The sequence below is a fragment of the Siphateles boraxobius genome, unplaced genomic scaffold (genome assembly GCF_051911475.1).
Source record: "Siphateles boraxobius isolate OS27281-9 unplaced genomic scaffold, OSU_SipBor_1 12, whole genome shotgun sequence".
NCBI classification, from domain to species: Eukaryota; Metazoa; Chordata; class Actinopteri; order Cypriniformes; family Leuciscidae; genus Siphateles; species Siphateles boraxobius.
Window position 1 is genome coordinate 28756523 of NW_027508722.1, and position 17900 is coordinate 28774422.

A 17900-nucleotide genomic window follows, 5' to 3' on the forward strand; every position below is an offset into this window, starting at 1 on the left:
TAATTTCATTCAAGCGCTTTGTGGTTATTTTGCATACTTGCATACTTATGCATGTTTATTATTCTTTAATGATGAATTTAGTAGTACTTAGCTTTTACTAAGTTTGAATAATTTTTCACAGATTTCCCATCAAGATCAGAGCAGAAAACAAACCAGCCGGCATGAGCCCAAGTAAAGCTTGAACTTCCTTTTACGGATGATAGTTTTGAGTGTCATTGTCATAGAGAAAGAGCGTCTCCTAGCGGCCATGAAGAAAAATGCATTAGGCCTAAACCACTTATCTCTATAGATCAATGATTACAAGCTGTTTTAATGAACGAAACGCTACAAAGATGAATAACTTGCAAATAGACTTTACGTAATTCCAGCCGTATGGGGAGTCGTGACTCGTGAGTAAAACTGTCACGTTTTGATAGCCATTTTAGTACTTTCAAGTTTATTAGAGTAAATTACCAGTGCTGTTTAAACGTCTACTTTTTCGCTTCACTGGATCCCCACCCTTGCTGACCTGGTATAAACTACTTTCATGCCAAGTTTTAATTGCACGTAGGACTATCGGTGGCTGGCTTTTTGTGCTTTAGAACATACAAAAACTGATAAACAGTTACACGCTGTTGATATTTCTACAATTAAAGCCTCATTGGAGTTATAACCCAGTCCACTAAACTAAAGTAACCGAAAACAAAGTGAAACACTCTATTTAAAGGCCAAACCAGCATAAATCCTCTTTATGTCTGTGTGATTCCTAAGGGAGTCAGTTCCATTGTTGTTCACCTCCTGTTTGGAAAGCCTCATAATAATGGAAACTAACCTGTACTGCACTCTGGTTAGGAATATTGTGGGCTTGATTTCATCATGACATTGGAAGTCTTCCAGCCACATTCAGAGGTTATGACCTGGGTGGAAGCGTTTTCATGGTTGGCCTATTGAGAAAGTCTTAGCTGAAAATGTTTTTGCTCATTACATGTGCTTATATGTGATGCATGCCACTAGCTGGCCTCAACAGGAAATGATGGGCTTGTCTTGATATGATACTGCATGCTCATTCCCTCTGTCTATGAGAAATTCCAAACTTTCTGCTGGTATTTATAAACTCCGCCCCTCACATAAACCCTGCCTACTACAAGTATGAACAGGCAAAGATTAAAGAAACAGATCAAGTAGACACTCCCAACCCTAAAACGTTCACACAGATGCTGCTCTTTGCAAGAAAAACACAGGGGAACCTAAGGAACTATGGGTTTATTTCTACCTCTATTTAACATGAGAATTTCAAGTACTCTAAGGTAAGGGGTTCTCTGGTCAAATATCGGAGGATCCTGGTGGAGTGACAGTTTTTAGTGAACTCTAGTCTTTTCATTTATCACGTTGGTTTTAGCTCTCAGTGAGTCATGGATCTCACATTGTGGCAGTACCAGTTTCGAATCATCATGCTAGGAGACTCCACGGTGGGCAAGTCATCCATGTTGAAACGATACACAGAAGACCTGTTTCTGGAGTGCATCAACCAGACTGTCGGAGTAGACTTCTATGTACACTTCCTAGAGGTTGAACCTGGAGTGAGGGTCAAGTTGCAGTTCTGGGATACAGCTGGTCAGGAGAGGTTTAGGTAAGTCCAAGACTCCAAACATTCAAGCTTTTTGGAAGTTCTACCATGAATTGAATGAACTTCATTCTCTTAATCGTATACTTAAAGGCATACTCCACCCAAAAATGAAAATTCTCTCATCATTGACTCATCCCAGATTATTCTGTGGAACACAAATGGAGATTTTTAGAAAATTGATCCACCTCTGTGAGTCTATATAATGCAAGTGGATGATAACTCAAAAGTTGACGCTTCAAAAACCACACAAAAAAAGCAAGATGGTCATCCATTCAAACCCAGGTGAGGAACCGATGTCTCCTGAAGAAAAACAATAGGTTTGAATGAGAAAAATACTGATATTTTAAACTTTTTCAATTATCGCTTCATATGGTTTATATTTTATATGTGTGTTCACTTGTGCGCCCTCTGTAATTCCACGTTTACATCAAGCTAGTCTCAGCCTCAGACGTCACGCCCACGGACCGTTGCCTGAACGCCTGATGCGTATGGCACACTTTTCTGGAAACACTTCATAAGTGTCGAAGTTGTGATCTGATTGGTTGAATTCTACAGGATGTCCGGGAGACGTGTGTGTTATGTTCCTTAACGGTCCGCCTAGAAACAAATGCTGTGGCGCCAAAACCCCTCGTGGAAGAAGAACGCTGTCGTGTTTACAACTGTGACAATGAGCGCTTATCAGGATCAACTAAATGCTGGATTTTCAAAAGTATGTGAAGTTCATGGCTCTATTGTTGCAGTAAACTTGCACAACGTTCTTGAATGAAAAATGTATTAGATGTACGACGGTGTGTTATTGCAGGGATATCGACATTATATTTTCAAGCCCCTAAACATAACGCGGAACAAAACTAACTGTGATTGGTTGCGTTACATGTCAGTCAAACGTCCTCTTGCGGTCCTTGGCCAAGAAAAGCGGCGATAAATTACCTTCTGCCGTCAGTCTGAAAGTCTGGCTACGCGAGACTTACGTCAAGCAAACACATAAATGACAGCTAGCCATGGTAGTTAGAATTGTATAAAAGATTATTTTCTCACACAAACATTTCTCTTCAGAAAACATTACTTCATCAAAAGGAGCTGTATGGATTACCGTCATGTTCATTTTCTGTGGTTTTTGAACTGTCAACTTGCATTATATTAGGGGTGTCCATTCCTGCTCCTGGAGGACCTCTGCCCTGCAGAGTTTAGCTCCAACTTGCCTCAACACACCTGCCTGGTAGTTGGTAGTATGCCTAGTACAGGGGTCACCAACCCTGCTCCTGGAGAGCTACTGTCCTGCAGATTTTAGCTCCAACCCCAATCAAACACACCTGGACCAGCTCATCAAGCTGTTCAGGGTTGCTTGATAATTACATGCATGTGTGTCGGAACAGGGTTGGAACTGAAGTCTGCAGGACTGTAGCTCTCCAGGAGCAGGGTTGGTGATCCCTGGCCTAGTAAGACCTTGATTAGCTGGTTCAGTTGTGTTTTAATTGGGGGTTGAGCTAATTTTACAGGACAGTTGACCTCTGGGAGCAGGGTTGAGCATCCTTAAGACTCACAGAAATGGAGTATTTAAAAAAAAATATATATTTTGTGTTCTACAGAAGAAAGTCATATAGATCTGGGACTGCATGAAGGTGAGTAAATGATAAGGGAGAATTTTAAGTTTGGGGTGGAGTATCCCTTTTAAGGTGAACAGTTGTCCAAATGGAGATAGAAGGACTGTTTTCCCCTCAAAGTATCTCCTGTACGTTTAGTCAGATGTTCAGTGTCTAAAAACAGTTTAAAGAAGTTGCCTAGGTTCTGTAAAACAGAATTGTGAAACATATTACTCATCACGGCAGCAAGTATTCTCATGATACTTCCAGGAAGTATGTTGTCAGACACCACTATGAATGGATTCAATGCCAAGCACGGCTCTACAGTGAGGGCTTGGCCCACTTAATTGTCCCACCCAGGCAACTACAGTTCGGCCCACCTGGAAAGGCTTTTAGCCCTTCTAGCATCTTTGAGCTGGAGTTGGGCGTGTTCACTGTTATGCATAAATGACTTTAAAGAGATAGCTCACCCAAAAAGGAAATTACTCACCCTCATGTCAATCCAATGTCTCATGGGTGGTAAGCCTTGTGAGATGAGAGCCATCTCTGAATTGGCTTGTAAGGGGGTTTAAACCCCTGAAAGTCAACATGATTTGACATATGAACTCATTTTATTGATCAAAGTTTCTATATCAAGATGGTTCACTCATATTACTATCATCCAGTTTACCAATTGGCCAGTTGCCAATTGAAGCTCCGGTTCTTACAGAAACAGTCAGCGTCCTTAGATGATGAGCACTTTTCCATGCACATTGGAGGGACCAATGCTATTTTAATGCTATTTGAGGATAATAAACAATGCTTATGGGGCAGTTCATGTCAGATGTTATTGCTGATTTGATGTTATTTAAATGTTAACTTGGCAAGCAGTTTTTGAGATTTCAGTATTTCCCCATTCAAGTAGATAGGAGTTGGTCTTGCATACATGAAATAGCTGCCTGGAGGCATTGCAAAAATGGCTGTTGAGTGAACTGACTTTCCTTGAAAAGGCCTTTGGAATGCTACAGAATATTCAATGAGAAAAAAATGTTGGATTTTATCTATTGGGAATTGATTGGCTGGTAAAAAGAGGCCGGAATGGAGCCAGAATTAATGTAATGTATAAATACATGATTGATTATCATTGTACAAAGGTCTGGAAAAATAATCCTTCAACTATTGTTCCATTTGCAGGTCTGTGACTCGCTCCTACTTCCGGAACTCAGTCGGAGGTCTTCTAGTATTCGATCTGGGCAACCGCAAATCTTTCGAAAATGTGCAGCAGTGGCACGCAGAGGTGTCAGAACGTGTGGAGCCCTACAAAGTGCTCTTCGTGTTGGTGGGACACAAGAGTGACCGGGACAAGGCCGGAGAGCGAGCTGTGAACCGAACCGAAGCAGAAAAGCTCGCAAGCCAATTGGGAGCGCCGTACATTGAGGCCTCGGCCAAAACGGGTCACAACGTGAAAGAGGCGTTTGATCTCTTGACCCGAAGGGTTTACCAGGGCTTGAAAAGCGGAGAGATCCAGTTGCGTGAGGGGTGGGATGGAGTCAAGAGCTCAGCTCCTACAGCCCAAATGTCCCAGAATATACAAAACATTGAAGCTGCTGAGAAAAACAAGAGCTGTGCTTGTTAAATTAAAATATATCACAACCTTTGAGTTCATTCTTCAAATAGGATGGATCAGTCTGAAATTGCCAAATACACCTACAACTAATCTCTAGGGCTTTAATATGTAAGATTGTAGGTATTAAATTTGATACGCCATATCTTTCCTCATGGCATGGATAATATATGCTTTTCTGCAAGATTTCCACATTTGTAAACCACACTCAAACACTTAACGTCATTTACATACATGTGCACATTTGATTTCCAAATGTTTGTTCATATTCCTAGGCTTAACTTTGGATAAACGTGTTTTAGTGTGGCATTAGTGTAACTCCCATCAGTTGAAAAAAACGTTATTTCCACATTAATTTAGCACATGACCACATAATTCCATAAACATGGATTTGTTTTAGTTGATACAGAAAGGGCTGCCTGAAAATCATAGAATTCATAATTACATGACATTCCGAAGGTTTTTAAGAGCTAATCCTGTAGATTTGCAAATGATTCTTTAATATTTGACTTTCATAGTTAAAGGGAGATTTTAGATATACAGTTGAGTTGAGTCGACAATGTAGACACATTGCAGAAACAGTCTTGGTCATTACTTCTGATATGATGTCAGTCCAACACAGTGCGAGTGAGTCCATAATTGTGAATAAATCACAATTAAGTTTTTTATTCATGAAAAACAGGAGACTGTAAAACACTGTGATACACGGCCAAAAACAATTCAGTTTATACTCAGTTTAACTCCACCATTATTATTTTTTTAAATCTGCCCACAGCAGGTGGAGTTTATGCACCATTTCCCATACATCACATATATAAGCCCCTCTAACAATTAACATCTGCATTATGTCACTAGTTCCAATGCAATTAATTACATGGGGAAGTGGTATTTATTTCTCTGGTAAAAATTACTGTTTACCTTTAGAAAGTCACACACTGAGGATTTCTCTATAGTACTTAATATTACTTAAGTGACGAGTTCTATAACATCGAACATTATAAACAAATCAGACACATGGTGATTGTAATTGTGCATAGCTACTAATGCCAGCTGAGCAGAAGTTGTGCGACTGCATGATGGGCCAACTAAACATGTAATATGAATAAAAATGTGGTTTGTGGGTGTAACAATAATAAAATAAAATAAACTGATGTTTTTTTTTACAGAGCTCTGTGAGATTCTATCATATAATAAAACCCCAGTATAGCACCAAGGTGCTCAAACAAAATGTTCACATGGTGATTTAACACAAAGTGAACTGTACAAAAAAATGGCGTCAATTTCTGCACACCTTTTGAATGGGAAATGTCAAAAGAACTGTACTGCAAATAGTACAACGCATTCTTCCTCTTTGATTAACATAACAGGTTCAAACCCTATCCACTTCCAAAACTTCCAGGCGAAAAAATGTTTGTTGGTACTTCCGATCTTGCTACTTTTTGGTTGTTTTGCGGATCAATGCCATTCTCTGAAAGAACAGAAATAGATATTTAGGCATGAAAGTCATTTGTTTTTCAAAATCATCTTGAGGGATCAGTTTAAATGCATGAGAGTGATGGCTGACCTGTTTGTGGGCTTCTGTGGTGCATGCTTTCCTATACGGTCGGATCTCATCTGAGCCAAAACCAGGAATCCACATGTTCCACTGTCGTTCTGTAATTCAAAACAGGATTATGGACTATATTAATGCAATTCCTTAGATAGTCATTCAAACACTCTGCAATTGGCCTTGATTTAACAACTTATAGGATACATAATGTATGTTGTACCTTTATTTTCTATAAAATTACTATTATAGCAAGAAAATTCATGAAAAACATTGAGTTTGTAAAACGGATGCATTCAAATAAATGTATTTATTGAAATTAATTTTAAAAAAGGCACTTAAACCACTGGGAACTGTATATTCAAGACCCTCACCAAGGTGTAGCTGGACATCTTTCACTTCAAGAGTATTTGACTTCCTGTGTCGTGCAAGTTGGCATGCAGCAGTCACCACGCTCTCAATGAAATCATCAGCAATCTGCAAGAGCATCTGAAGGGAATGGGAAATGACTCAAGTCAACAGACAGCAGTGTAGTGACAGGCACAGCAAGTCATTTTACTGTCTGTCAGCAAAGCACCAACACACACATATATATATATATATATATATATATATATATATATATACATACATATATATATATATATATATATATATATATATATATACATATATATTTACACATAAGAATATATTTATACATACATACAACCATTCAGAAGTTCAGGGGTTGGTGAGATTATTTTTTATTTCTCTTATGCTCACCAAGGCTCTATTTATTGGATCAAAAATACTGTAAAAAACAGCAATAGTGTTAAATATTATTACAATTTGAAATAACTGTTGTCCATTTTAATATAAAATGTCATTTATTTCTGTGAAGCAAAGCAGAATTTTCAGCATCATTACTCCAGTCTTCAGTGTCACATGATCCTTTAAAAATCATTCTAATATGCTGATTTGCTATTCAAGAAACATTTATTATATTATCAATGTTGAAAACAGTTGTGCTACTTAATATTTTTGATGAAATCATATTCCATTTAATTTTTCGATGAATACAAAGTTCAAAAGAACAGCATTTATTTTGTAACATTTGTAAATGTCTTTTCTGTTATTTTTTGTTCAATTTAATCCATTCTTGCTAAATAAAAGTATTATAATGCTAATATAAAATAATTCTAAACACTGAACTGAAAAAATGTCACCAATATGAGTAAATATGACTTTTTTGTTTTTCGAATTTTTATTTTAGCAGTGGATATAAAGGGACATTTCTCGTTTCAAAATGCAACAATTAACTATTATAAAACGCTTCCTTATGACTACTGACGTGTAAACTATGAAAATATCACTAATAATGCATCATATTAAGTACCTCCTCCACATCCTCATCGAGCTGCTCATTAGGGTCAATTTCACGCACAAGGTCCTGCAGCTTCTTCTTGCTGAGCACCTGTAAGGAAGATATTAGATCATAAATGTTATGAGGAATACAAATGCAGTAAGTATCAAATAACTTTAATCTGCTATAGTGTCTCACCTGAGTGCCTTCAGGACTCAGTCTTCCTGCAGGTCCAGGGGTGCCTGGAACTTTGCCGGGAACGACGGTGCTGTTGGCCATGTTGGTGGAGAGGGGAGGTGTTGAAGAGGCTTCTGCTTTCACAACAGCGTAGAAGTTAGAGCGACTAATCTGTGGAGGGTACTGGGTCATACTATGATAGTCAAGAGATATTTGTCACGAGCCTCTTCAAAGCCAGCGTGAGGTCTATTCAGCTGCAAAAAAGGTATTAAGAGAGATTATATTGAGTTGAGTCAATCCATCCCATAGATAAACGATATTAAATGTTATTTTAGGTTCACAAACAAAACCAATAACTTTTAGAGCTGCACAGTGCTCACTAGGAAATACATCACAGAACTGTCATTCGCTCTCCAGGCTAACGACTTTAGCTTTTTAGCTTTGCTGATGTCTTCTGAGATGATTAACTTAAACTATTTGAACAACCGGAGAAGCAATGGTCTAAGAATATATTTAACAATACAAATTAACAAATGAATCTTGTTTTTTGTCCGAATGTTTTCGTGGTTGCTGTTTATCAACACCGATCATCTTCAGCTCAACATATTAGCAGCTAGCGAGTAAACATTGGTGCCAATCCACGTCTCGTGATGGTTTCCTTTGGTTTCATGTAATCCTGTTAGATGGTAAATTAGTGTGATACCTGATCCAAATAATTTTGTATTATCTTCCCATCTTCGACATTTATAAATTGGAATTATTCAGAAGCCCATGTAATTTGATGTTGTTCCTTCAACAGGCACCTCTTCTGACGAACGGAGCTCAGCCGAAATATCGCGAGATCGAGGGAATGGAGTTTTACAAAATAAAAGCACAATTAAAAAAATAAAAATCCCTTCCTCTGAGGACAAATAAACGTTTCTTCCAAAGTACGTTTGTAACAGCAAAAAAAAAAAAAAAATATATATATATATAATTTGCATTTACAGTACTGCGTTTGTTTTTTTGTATCTCTAAATTACAAAAACATTTCCAGAAGTGGGATTACCGTTTAAGGTAAATTAATGTATTAACTGGTTTTCTCTGTGTAAACATTGACACAATGTTTAATTCTTATGAATGAATATACTTTCAAGCTGTGTAATTCTTCTGGTGTATATTTCTTCTGGTCTTGCCCCATACGATTTCACTGTAAGTATATCACTGTACTAGGGTGACCACCATCAAACAAACCAAATGTGGGACGATCAAAAGTTTGTGTGGGACAATGTGGGACATGTTACCAACACTAAATCATAACCTGATTATACTTAATTAAAAACATTTGTATTCTGCTTTTCAGCTGATTAAAAAATAAAAACTATTTACTTTAGTCCCTTCCAGAAAACACCACTACATCACAATGTAACATAACATGTCTTTATTTTACATGACATTTAAATTCAACATCACTGAGCCCAAAGGCATCATGCAGATCACTAATTTTGAAACAGTTCTGACCAAGTCCAACTAAAATCCAACAAAATAAATAATGAACTAATAAAATATAAACCAAAATGAATTTAGATCATTGACAGTCTTAAACATTAAGAATATATTAAACCAAAAATGTTCATATATTTTAGAAAGAATGTCAATTAAAACAACCACAGCAGGCAACAAGTTGATAAAATCTGTTAAATTTAAAATTTAATTTAGGCTACCGAATTATCCATTTGTTTTGACAGGGAACACATGGAATGAATCACCGCTCCACATTTTGATTGACAGCGTCACAACCCACTAGTAACCGTGTTTACTCCTGTCCTTTCAACCATTGGATAGGATTTAAAAAACGGCTGTTGTATTTGTACTTCAGACGAAGCGCTGTTAAATATAGGTAAAAAACTACGCCGCTAAAAGAATAAATAAAATGCTTTCTTAAAAAGGCAAAAGAAAGCACATTTTCTCAATATGCGACGTGCGAGACAAAGGGTGAAAATGCTGTGCGGTACAACGCAAAGCGGGGCGGGTGGTCACCCTACACTGTACACAGACCACTTAAAAATGACACATAAGCCTTTTTTTATTCATTTATTCAAGTTCATCATTTCATGTCATAATGTTTTTTTACGATTATGTGGATATTCCCCATTTAAGAGAGTGATGGAAATTTGATTTCAGAGATCTCCGAGTCTGGTGAACTACAGCCACTTCGGTCACTGTATGCGTCTCTGAGAGATAGAGAGAGAAAAGAAAAATAAGATAATGAGACAATCTATATGCTAGTTGTCTCCACTTTAAATAGTTAAGCTGATATGAGAGAATTTACTATGCAACAAACCGTGGTGAGAGCCGACATCCTTTCTGTAGATAGTTCTGTAATTTCCCAGATGCTGCCAGTAAAAGGCCAAAATAAGGAGGCGAGGGTTTAATGGGGCGAGAAGTGAATTCTGGGTGGTACTGCACTCCGACAAAATAAGTTTGATCTGTTGTGACAGAAGAAACGAGATGAAGCGAATACTGACTGACAACTGCTCCATACATAGGTTCAGATACTGGACATGCACTGACCTTCAAGTTCAATGATCTCCATCCGCTCCCCCTCCAGGTCCTGACCCACAAATCGAAAGCCTCTATCCTCAAAGTGGTGCTTCAGTTCTGGATTCACCTGGAAAAACGCAAAAGGAACTGATTGAGCTATTGGGATTAATGATTAATAATTTTTGCAATTATTACTATTGTGAACCTCAAAGCGATGCCGATGTCTTTCGTCCACATATTCAGCATCTCCGTACAGCTTTCCTACAAAAAAATTCAAAAATTGCGTAAACATGTATATTTAAAACCTTTTAAAACATTATCAGTTTATATTTTTGTTATATGTGACCTTCACATTTTATAATGGCACAAAAGATCACAACTTACGGAGAACGCTGGAGGTGTTTTTGAATAAGGTACGCCTTTTCCCTAACCGCATGGTTCCTCCCATCTGCCCAGGATTGTGCTCAGGCATTTCAATCACCTGTGTTTAAAAAAAGATCTCAACACACCACGCAAAAAAAGAAATCATTATGCAAGAATTTGTTTGACCAAAACAACACCTACCACTGGATGTTTTGTTTCAGGATCAAATTCTGTAGAATTGGCATCTGTTAAAAACAAAATGTAAAGACATTAATTTATAAGCATATGCAAGGTTCCCTTTAATAGACATATCAGAAAATCTAGTATGGGGGTTGTTACCTTCCCAGCCGAGTACATTACGAGCAAATTCACACACTGCCAGCTGCATGCCCAAACAAACACCTGCAGAACAGGGTTGATTTCAAATTTAACCTCAGGATTGCTGTGATTGTGTCATATTTTTTTCACTAGCACTGAACCGCAAGCTTTCTGAAAATAATTTGTTACCTAAAAATGGCTTTTTTTGTTTCCTTGCCCAGTTAATGGCTTGGATTTTTCCCTCGGTGCCTCGCACACCAAAGCCTCCAGGAACAAGAACCCCACTAACAGCACAATGAAATAGTCATACATTCAATAAATACATATTCTGATTATTACATACAAGTGAATTCCCACAGATTACACCAACATTTAAAATCAAAGTGAAATGCAGTATGTAAACTATTTTATTTGCATAATGTGACATTTTATATTTAATGAGAATAACAAGTAGTAAAAGCAGGACCTGATTTTATTCATAAAGTATTGATTAAATTGTGAGAGTTTGCTTAAAACAATGCCTCAACAGCTTTTGGACAAGTGGTTAACATTGTCGAAGAGCCCATATAGTTGAAATGACATCAGCGGAATGGAACTTACAAGTTTGAGGTAGGTAAGATTTTTTTTTTTAAAGAAATTAATACTTTTATTCAGCAATGATGCATTAAATCAATAAAATGTGACAGAAGGACACTTTTATATTTAAAATAAATGCTGTTCTTTTGAACTTTTTTATTCATCAAAGATACTGGGAAAAAAATGTATCCGTGTTTCCACAAAAATAATATGCCGCACAACTGTTGTCAACATTGATAAGAATGTTTCTTGAGCAGCAAATCAGCATTAGAATGATTTTAAAATACATAATATGTATATTATTTTAAATTGTAGTAATATTTCAAAATTCTGTATTACGAATTTTTAAGGCCAGACAAGTAATTTGTTGAGGTCAATTTGTAAAGAAAGACTAGACGCCTGCGCCCTGCGCACATATTCAAACGCGCATTCCTATAGACTAAACACGTACTACGGATGTGAACGCCATCAGCGTTTTCACAGATTTCACGATTTTTGAAGTTGACGCGGAGATAATGTTTATCAATACATGCACCTATTTCAAGGTGAGATCTCTACAATCTCTGTTACTTTAATTTCCTATTATCACTGTAAAGCTGCTCTGAAACAATCTATATTGTTAAAAGCGCTATATAGTAAATGAAGGTGACTTGACTTCACTTGACTACTGTATTTTTCATTAAATAAAAGCAGCCTTGGTGAGCATAAGCGACTTTTTTTCAAAAACATTTAAAAACCAACCTCAGACTTTGGAACAGTAGTACATGTTGTTACTAGTTGCATAATTTTCTAGCAATTTGTCAAGTGTATTTTGAGGACACACTCACTCAGCACTACAGAGCTTCTGCCAGGCCTCATGGTATTTAACCGGCTCCTCCTGCAACGCTGCCGGCTCCAGGTCTGCTGAATCTATGTACTGAAATAAGGTACCATTTTCAAGTATTAAACTTACACACTCAAACCAATATATGCAAGATGTTTAATGTAAGCAAAGTTAATCTTTTTCTGCAAATTATTAACATGAATGAACTAAAATTCATAAGGACACACTCAAATGGAACAAAACTATCCATCATAACGGCACAGGATATTGCACTAGTTGCTGTCATTTCTTACCTTGACCTCTAACTTATAGTTAATGGCGAGGGCAGAGTGCTCCAGTGCTTTAATAACAGAGGCATAAGAATCTGACAGTTTGGTGTACTTGCCAACTAAAGCAATGGAGGTTTGCTCCAGGAGTCGGTCAGATCTAGGGAGCAAAAACACAGGTCACTCAAAACACTTGCAACAACCTTGAAATTGTCAGAAGATTGCAGTTTTTTGGGACTGTTAGGTGTATGCAAACAGTACAAACCTGTCTGACATCTCCTTCCACTTTGTAAGCATTTTTCGAGGTCTCATCACAATGGGCAAGTCCAGCCTGTGGCAGAGGTAGTCAACGATGCCCTGATCCTCCAGGAGTAAAGGTACTCTGTAGATGGAGGACACGTCATGTACACAGATCACCTGTTCAGGTTCCACATGGCAAAACATGGAGATTTTCTCTTTGACAGCAGTGTCCAATGGAGTTGAGCAACGACAAACAATCTGCAACAAAAAATTATTTCTCAGAACTAGAGTGACTTGACATGGATTGGCTCTTTACAACATATAAAGAGTAAAGACTGACCAGATCAGGTGACAGGCCAAGTCCACGAAGCTCTCGGACACTGTTCTGTGTGGGTTTGGTCTTCTGTTCTCCTGTTGAATTAGGCTGAAAATACATCCAAATACCACAGTAGTTGCTTTTTTTTTTTTTTTACTCGAATAAACTACTTTTTAACCACGAAGGTTTAAATATAAAAAGTAAAGCCTGTTTCCTACCTGAGGAACCAGACTGACATGGATGTTACAAAAGTTCTCCCGTTTCACTTTGAACTGAAACTGTCTAAAAGCTTCAATAAAAGGCATACTCTCAATATCTCCAACTGTACCTCCAAGCTGTGGAAAAAAAGTAAATATAAAAATATTATAGTCAAATTGTATTTATTAATTTTAACAATGGTGGATTTTTTTTCATAAAGCTTGTAAATATGTAACATTCCAGATAACTAAGTAGTAGTACAATACAGGGGACTTAAAAATGTACTTTTTTGTATTGAACAATCTTCATGTATTTAGATTTTTCTTTACATGTAATAACCTTGGCACGGTCCTTAGTAGCAACAATTTTAACTGTTTCCTCGAAATGTACAGCATAAAACAGATGGATATACCTCAATAACACAGACTTCTGGTTCAATACCGTCATCGTCCACCGAGACCTTAGCCTGCCGCATGACCCATTCCTGTATAGCATCGGTAATGTGTGGTACCACTGTAAAAAATTATTCACATTCAACTTAGTGACACCATAATATGCCATTATGTTTTCTCCAAAGAAGCAGGTATAGTGAGCAATGCTTTTTTTAAACTTTTGTAATACAATCAGAGGAGGATATGCTAACTAAAGGCTGTTATGATGGAAATTATGGAAATAATGCAATTTCAGTGCATTATTGTGAGAAAAGCAATTGTTGTATATTGATATATACACTACCGTTCCAAAGTTCGGGGGGGGGGGGGCGGGGGGGGGGTTTATAATATAAAGAAATAAATGCTTTTATTTCTCAAGGATGCAATGAACTGATTAAAATTTGATTGACAGTAAAGACATTTATAATGTTACAAAAGAATCCTGAAAAAATGTATAGCAGTTTCCACAAAAATATTTTCAAAACTGTTAATAAGAAATGTTTCTTAAGCACCAAATCAGCATATTAGCATGATTTCTGAAGGATCATGTGACACTGAAGACTGGAGTAATGAAAATATATACAAATAAAAAAGTTAATATATTGTAATAATATTTCACAATATTACAGTTTTTACAGTATATTTGATCAAATAGCCTTGGTAAGCATAAAGAGACGTCTTTTCAAAAGCATTTTTAAAAAATCTTACCAATGCTAAACTTCTGAATATTCGGTATTCAAATAAAATATAAGAATATTTTTACATCTGAAACACAGATAAGAAATACTGTAATCCTGTTTCCACATGCCATATTTTATATTTATGTTCCAAACATCCTCATGACTTTGTTGTGTAACTCACCTTGTACAGTTTTGCCCAAGTAATCCCCTCTCCTCTCCTTGGTTATAACAGACTGATAGATCTTCCCCGTCGTCAGATTGTTATCCTTGGTTAGCCGGATGTCCAGAAAACGTTCGTAATTCCCTAAATCCAAGTCAACCTCACCGCCATCATCTAGCACAAACACCTCACCTGGTAAACATAGTGTCAGAGAGATTTACTGTGGCATGTGACATTGATATAAACAAAAGACAGCTGTCAAAGCCATCAGTAATTTATGCTCTATATGTGCTGTAGGTTAAATATGACTAACTGAGGTTCCAAAGCAAACATAGCAGTTCATATGTTTGTATCGTCAACAAAAAGATTCTAATGAGGTGAATTTCTTTTCAAGTAGTCTGCACTTACCATGTTCATAAGGAGAGAAAGTGCCTGCATCGATGTTGATGTAGGGGTCGATTTTGATAGCAGTGACATGCAGGCCACATGATTTGAGTATAGTGCCCACACTGCTGGCTATGATCCCTTTACCAATGCCAGATATCACACCACCGGTCACCAGTATGTACTTCATTACTGGAAGAAAGACAGTGATGTTTATTTCAACAATGATGCAATACAATCTAACAATCAGCCACAAGCAGAATAACAAATGTAAGTGTGTAACAACATATGTAACAAATGTAGTTTTTCATTGAAAAACTATAGAGTTAACCAAAAACACAGAAATGCAATTCATAAAAATGCCTTGAACACACATCTTCTATGATGAACAAGTCAATTTATGAACTAAATTCTATTTTATTGTTTTACATTTTAATATTTTTGTGGGACTTAACATCTTGTTGCTGTACCTGTCTGGACATGTATGTGACACTGACACAAGGAATTAAATCATTAATTATATTGACAGACCAAATAAAAAATTATATGTATACATATAAGTTACAACATTTAAGTTACAACATATAATTACATTTATAATGACCATGCCAAATTCTGCAACATCCACGCACTTAATAATGGTCAGAGGACAAAATGTAAACCACGCTGACCTTGTAAACAAAAGCAACATACGCCAAAGCCCCATTCACTAATGAGTCACTAGGATATATAGATATGCTAGTAGCCTTTTTCGGAGTCTCTATTTTAATAGCCTCAGAATTGAAACCTATTAGAGGACCCTAATACATTACATAACATTGCAGTGAACTTCCATGTTGGTACAAGTGACTCTCGAGGTGCAATGCAATACAAGCAGAAATGGAAAATAAAATGAACGTTTAACTGTACCTGAAATCCTGCCGTTCAAATGAAAACCGTAGATTAAAAACGTCAACCGATTCAATAAAAACGAGCCATCTTCACGACACGTTTGTTTGGGTGTCAGCGAAATGCGCGGTGAAGCGCCAAAACAACACGTGGTGCGAGAGATCAGATACCGAGTTTTTAACTCTAGCTTTGCCACTCTCGCAGGAATGAGGGTTATAACGTAGAATTAACGCGTTATAATCGATAACAATGTATTGTGATATGCTATCGCATAATTTCTGTATCAATTACATCGATCTAGTCTATTTATTTTTTAAATGTGTTTACATCAACTTGTTTAATTTACTGTTGCATTCCCTGAATGAAACTTGTCTAAATGCAGGTGTGGGCTCACATTCCACCTCTACTAGTTTGTACTTCCTTCTACGTTTCAGAATTTTTAGAATTCCGTAAGGAATTCTTTTTTTGAAAATAAAAAAGAAAGGAATTTCCTTTTAAAAAGTAATAGCTGCTACATTAATTATAAATTTAAGATGAGAGGAAGAGTCTAATTTCAAAATCACCCAAAAACGCTTTTTATTTTTGTTTGTACAGAAGAAGATAAATTCTGTTTTTTTAACTAAATGTGAAAAGTAAACCCAAAATACTTTGCAATAGCCCAAAAACAAATAAATAATTGTTTCTTTAAGCCGTTGCTCTGGTTACGTTAAGAGGTGTCTGACGCCACGTAGGAGTAGGAGGAGTCGCGCGGGAAGCGGAATTGTTAACTAAACATTTTGGCGGTTTACGTTACGCCAGTTCAATGTTTTTATAATCTCGTTCTATCCGATACATTCAGTAATATATAGGCTACATGTATAACAATATAATGTAGGCTAAGCCAATATTAAATAAGATATTGGTAGGCTATATTGGTTACATTGTATGGTTTTTCTGCTGTTTTATTCATTTTATAAATATTTTACAAAAAAACAAAAAATTTAAAAATCCATGTAATTTGAGAAACATAAACAAACTTTACATGTTATCATATTAAAATTACCATACAGGACTCCATATATTTGTAGCCACTAGATGGCGCCAGATGACGGCATGAGAAACATTAGTGATGCCGTGCAATTCATAGTCCTACATAAACAGGAGATTCGATGCTTGTTGACAGTTTAAGATTAAAGGTTACATGAAACGTGTGCTGAGTCATAAAAACATGTTTTTAAACATGTTTGGTTAAAGGTTTCTTCTATTCCAATTGTAAGCAGCAACACTTAGATGAGAACTAGATTAAAGGAAACTGGATACATTGCAAAGACCAAACACAGCGAAGATGATTAGTTTTGCCAGGTATCTCATTATAAATGATATGTGGTTGTGAAACATGACAGCCGTTCACATTCCCTCTTCCCTCCAACTCAGAAATTAATAATCAAATAATGATTAGCATCAGAAAATGAGTCATCCGTGATTATGACTGAATATATCACTGGTGCTTTCTTCCAAAAGTGACTTATTCAGAGAATATACAGTAATTCATCCAATCCTTTATATAACATTTCAGTCAATAACTGAGATGTGTCCCTCCTGGCGACAGATGGGTTTAGGTTTGATTATTATTTATCTAATTATAGTGCACTGTCCCTGCATGGTTTAGCCTGTACCGGCTCCTAAGGTGCGTCGCACAGGACTTACATAAGCGTTGGAGGTAATTATGCCAGAACAAACTGCATTTGTGTTTGCTGAGCTCAATCGCTCTGTATGAGACTCACATGTAGAGCTGTCAGCATTATGTAAGATCACATCATGTGCATCTAATGGGCAAATATTTAAAAAGCGTGGATTCAATATGATTTTGTGTGATACTTAAAAAGTATTTTAAA

At 36.8% G+C, this 17900-nt stretch overlaps 3 protein-coding genes across 4 annotated transcripts; 1 reads left to right on the top strand and 2 right to left on the bottom strand.

The window, feature by feature from the left end:
• Positions 1-1153: 1153 nt before the first annotated feature.
• On the top strand, positions 1154-5959 carry rab42b (RAB42, member RAS oncogene family). 2 transcript variants are annotated; one of them, XM_077217943.1, is made up of 3 exons: positions 1154-1286; positions 1379-1609; positions 4363-5959. In XM_077217943.1, the coding sequence occupies exons 2-3, from the start codon at positions 1392-1394 to the stop codon at positions 4802-4804; spliced, it is 660 nt and encodes a 219-aa protein (XP_077074058.1). In that variant the 5' UTR covers positions 1154-1286; positions 1379-1391; the 3' UTR covers positions 4805-5959. The 2 variants fall into 2 exon arrangements, with proteins under 2 accessions (XP_077074058.1, XP_077074067.1); XM_077217952.1 differs by having other exon boundaries at positions 1179-1286; positions 1386-1609.
• On the bottom strand, positions 5418-8712 carry taf12 (TAF12 RNA polymerase II, TATA box binding protein (TBP)-associated factor). Its single transcript, XM_077217988.1, has 6 exons — positions 8564-8712; positions 7882-8114; positions 7717-7794; positions 6713-6827; positions 6357-6445; positions 5418-6260 (listed from the first exon to the last, which is right to left on the bottom strand). Exons 2-6 carry the CDS (start codon positions 8050-8052, stop codon positions 6225-6227), a joined length of 489 nt encoding a protein of 162 aa, XP_077074103.1. The 5' UTR covers positions 8053-8114; positions 8564-8712; the 3' UTR covers positions 5418-6224.
• A 553-nt stretch (positions 8713-9265) lies between these two features.
• On the bottom strand, positions 9266-16745 carry ctps1b (CTP synthase 1b). The gene is made up of 17 exons (XM_077217884.1): positions 16048-16745; positions 15163-15330; positions 14776-14946; positions 13896-13996; positions 13504-13620; positions 13310-13393; positions 12995-13227; positions 12757-12889; positions 12468-12556; positions 11254-11348; positions 11086-11148; positions 10948-10991; positions 10768-10864; positions 10589-10644; positions 10414-10510; positions 10184-10328; positions 9266-10073 (listed from the first exon to the last, which is right to left on the bottom strand). Exons 2-17 carry the CDS (start codon positions 15326-15328, stop codon positions 9995-9997), a joined length of 1770 nt encoding a protein of 589 aa, XP_077073999.1. The 5' UTR covers positions 15329-15330; positions 16048-16745; the 3' UTR covers positions 9266-9994.
• Positions 16746-17900: the final 1155 nt, after the last annotated feature.

Bases quoted from the DNA above. Each gene is read 5' to 3' on its own strand.
- rab42b (XM_077217943.1), top strand. From the start codon at position 1,392: ATGGATCTCACATTGTGGCAGTACCAGTTTCGAATCATCATGCTAGGA. The intron at 1,610-4,362 runs GTAAGTCCAAGA...TTCCATTTGCAG, and splicing joins GCTGGTCAGGAGAGGTTTAG to GTCTGTGACTCGCTCCTACT.
- taf12 (XM_077217988.1), bottom strand. From the start codon at position 8,052: ATGACCCAGTACCCTCCACAGATTAGTCGCTCTAACTTCTACGCTGTT. The intron at 6,828-7,716 runs GTACTTAATATG...CATTCCCTTCAG, and splicing joins TCGATGAGGATGTGGAGGAG to ATGCTCTTGCAGATTGCTGA. The intron at 6,446-6,712 runs GTGAGGGTCTTG...TTTGAATTACAG, and splicing joins AGATGTCCAGCTACACCTTG to AACGACAGTGGAACATGTGG.
- ctps1b (XM_077217884.1), bottom strand. From the start codon at position 15,328: ATGAAGTACATACTGGTGACCGGTGGTGTGATATCTGGCATTGGTAAA. The intron at 13,997-14,775 runs GTGAGTTACACA...AATTTTTTACAG, and splicing joins CTTGGGCAAAACTGTACAAG to TGGTACCACACATTACCGAT. The intron at 10,992-11,085 runs GTAACAACCCCC...TGTTTTTAACAG, and splicing joins TAATGTACTCGGCTGGGAAG to ATGCCAATTCTACAGAATTT.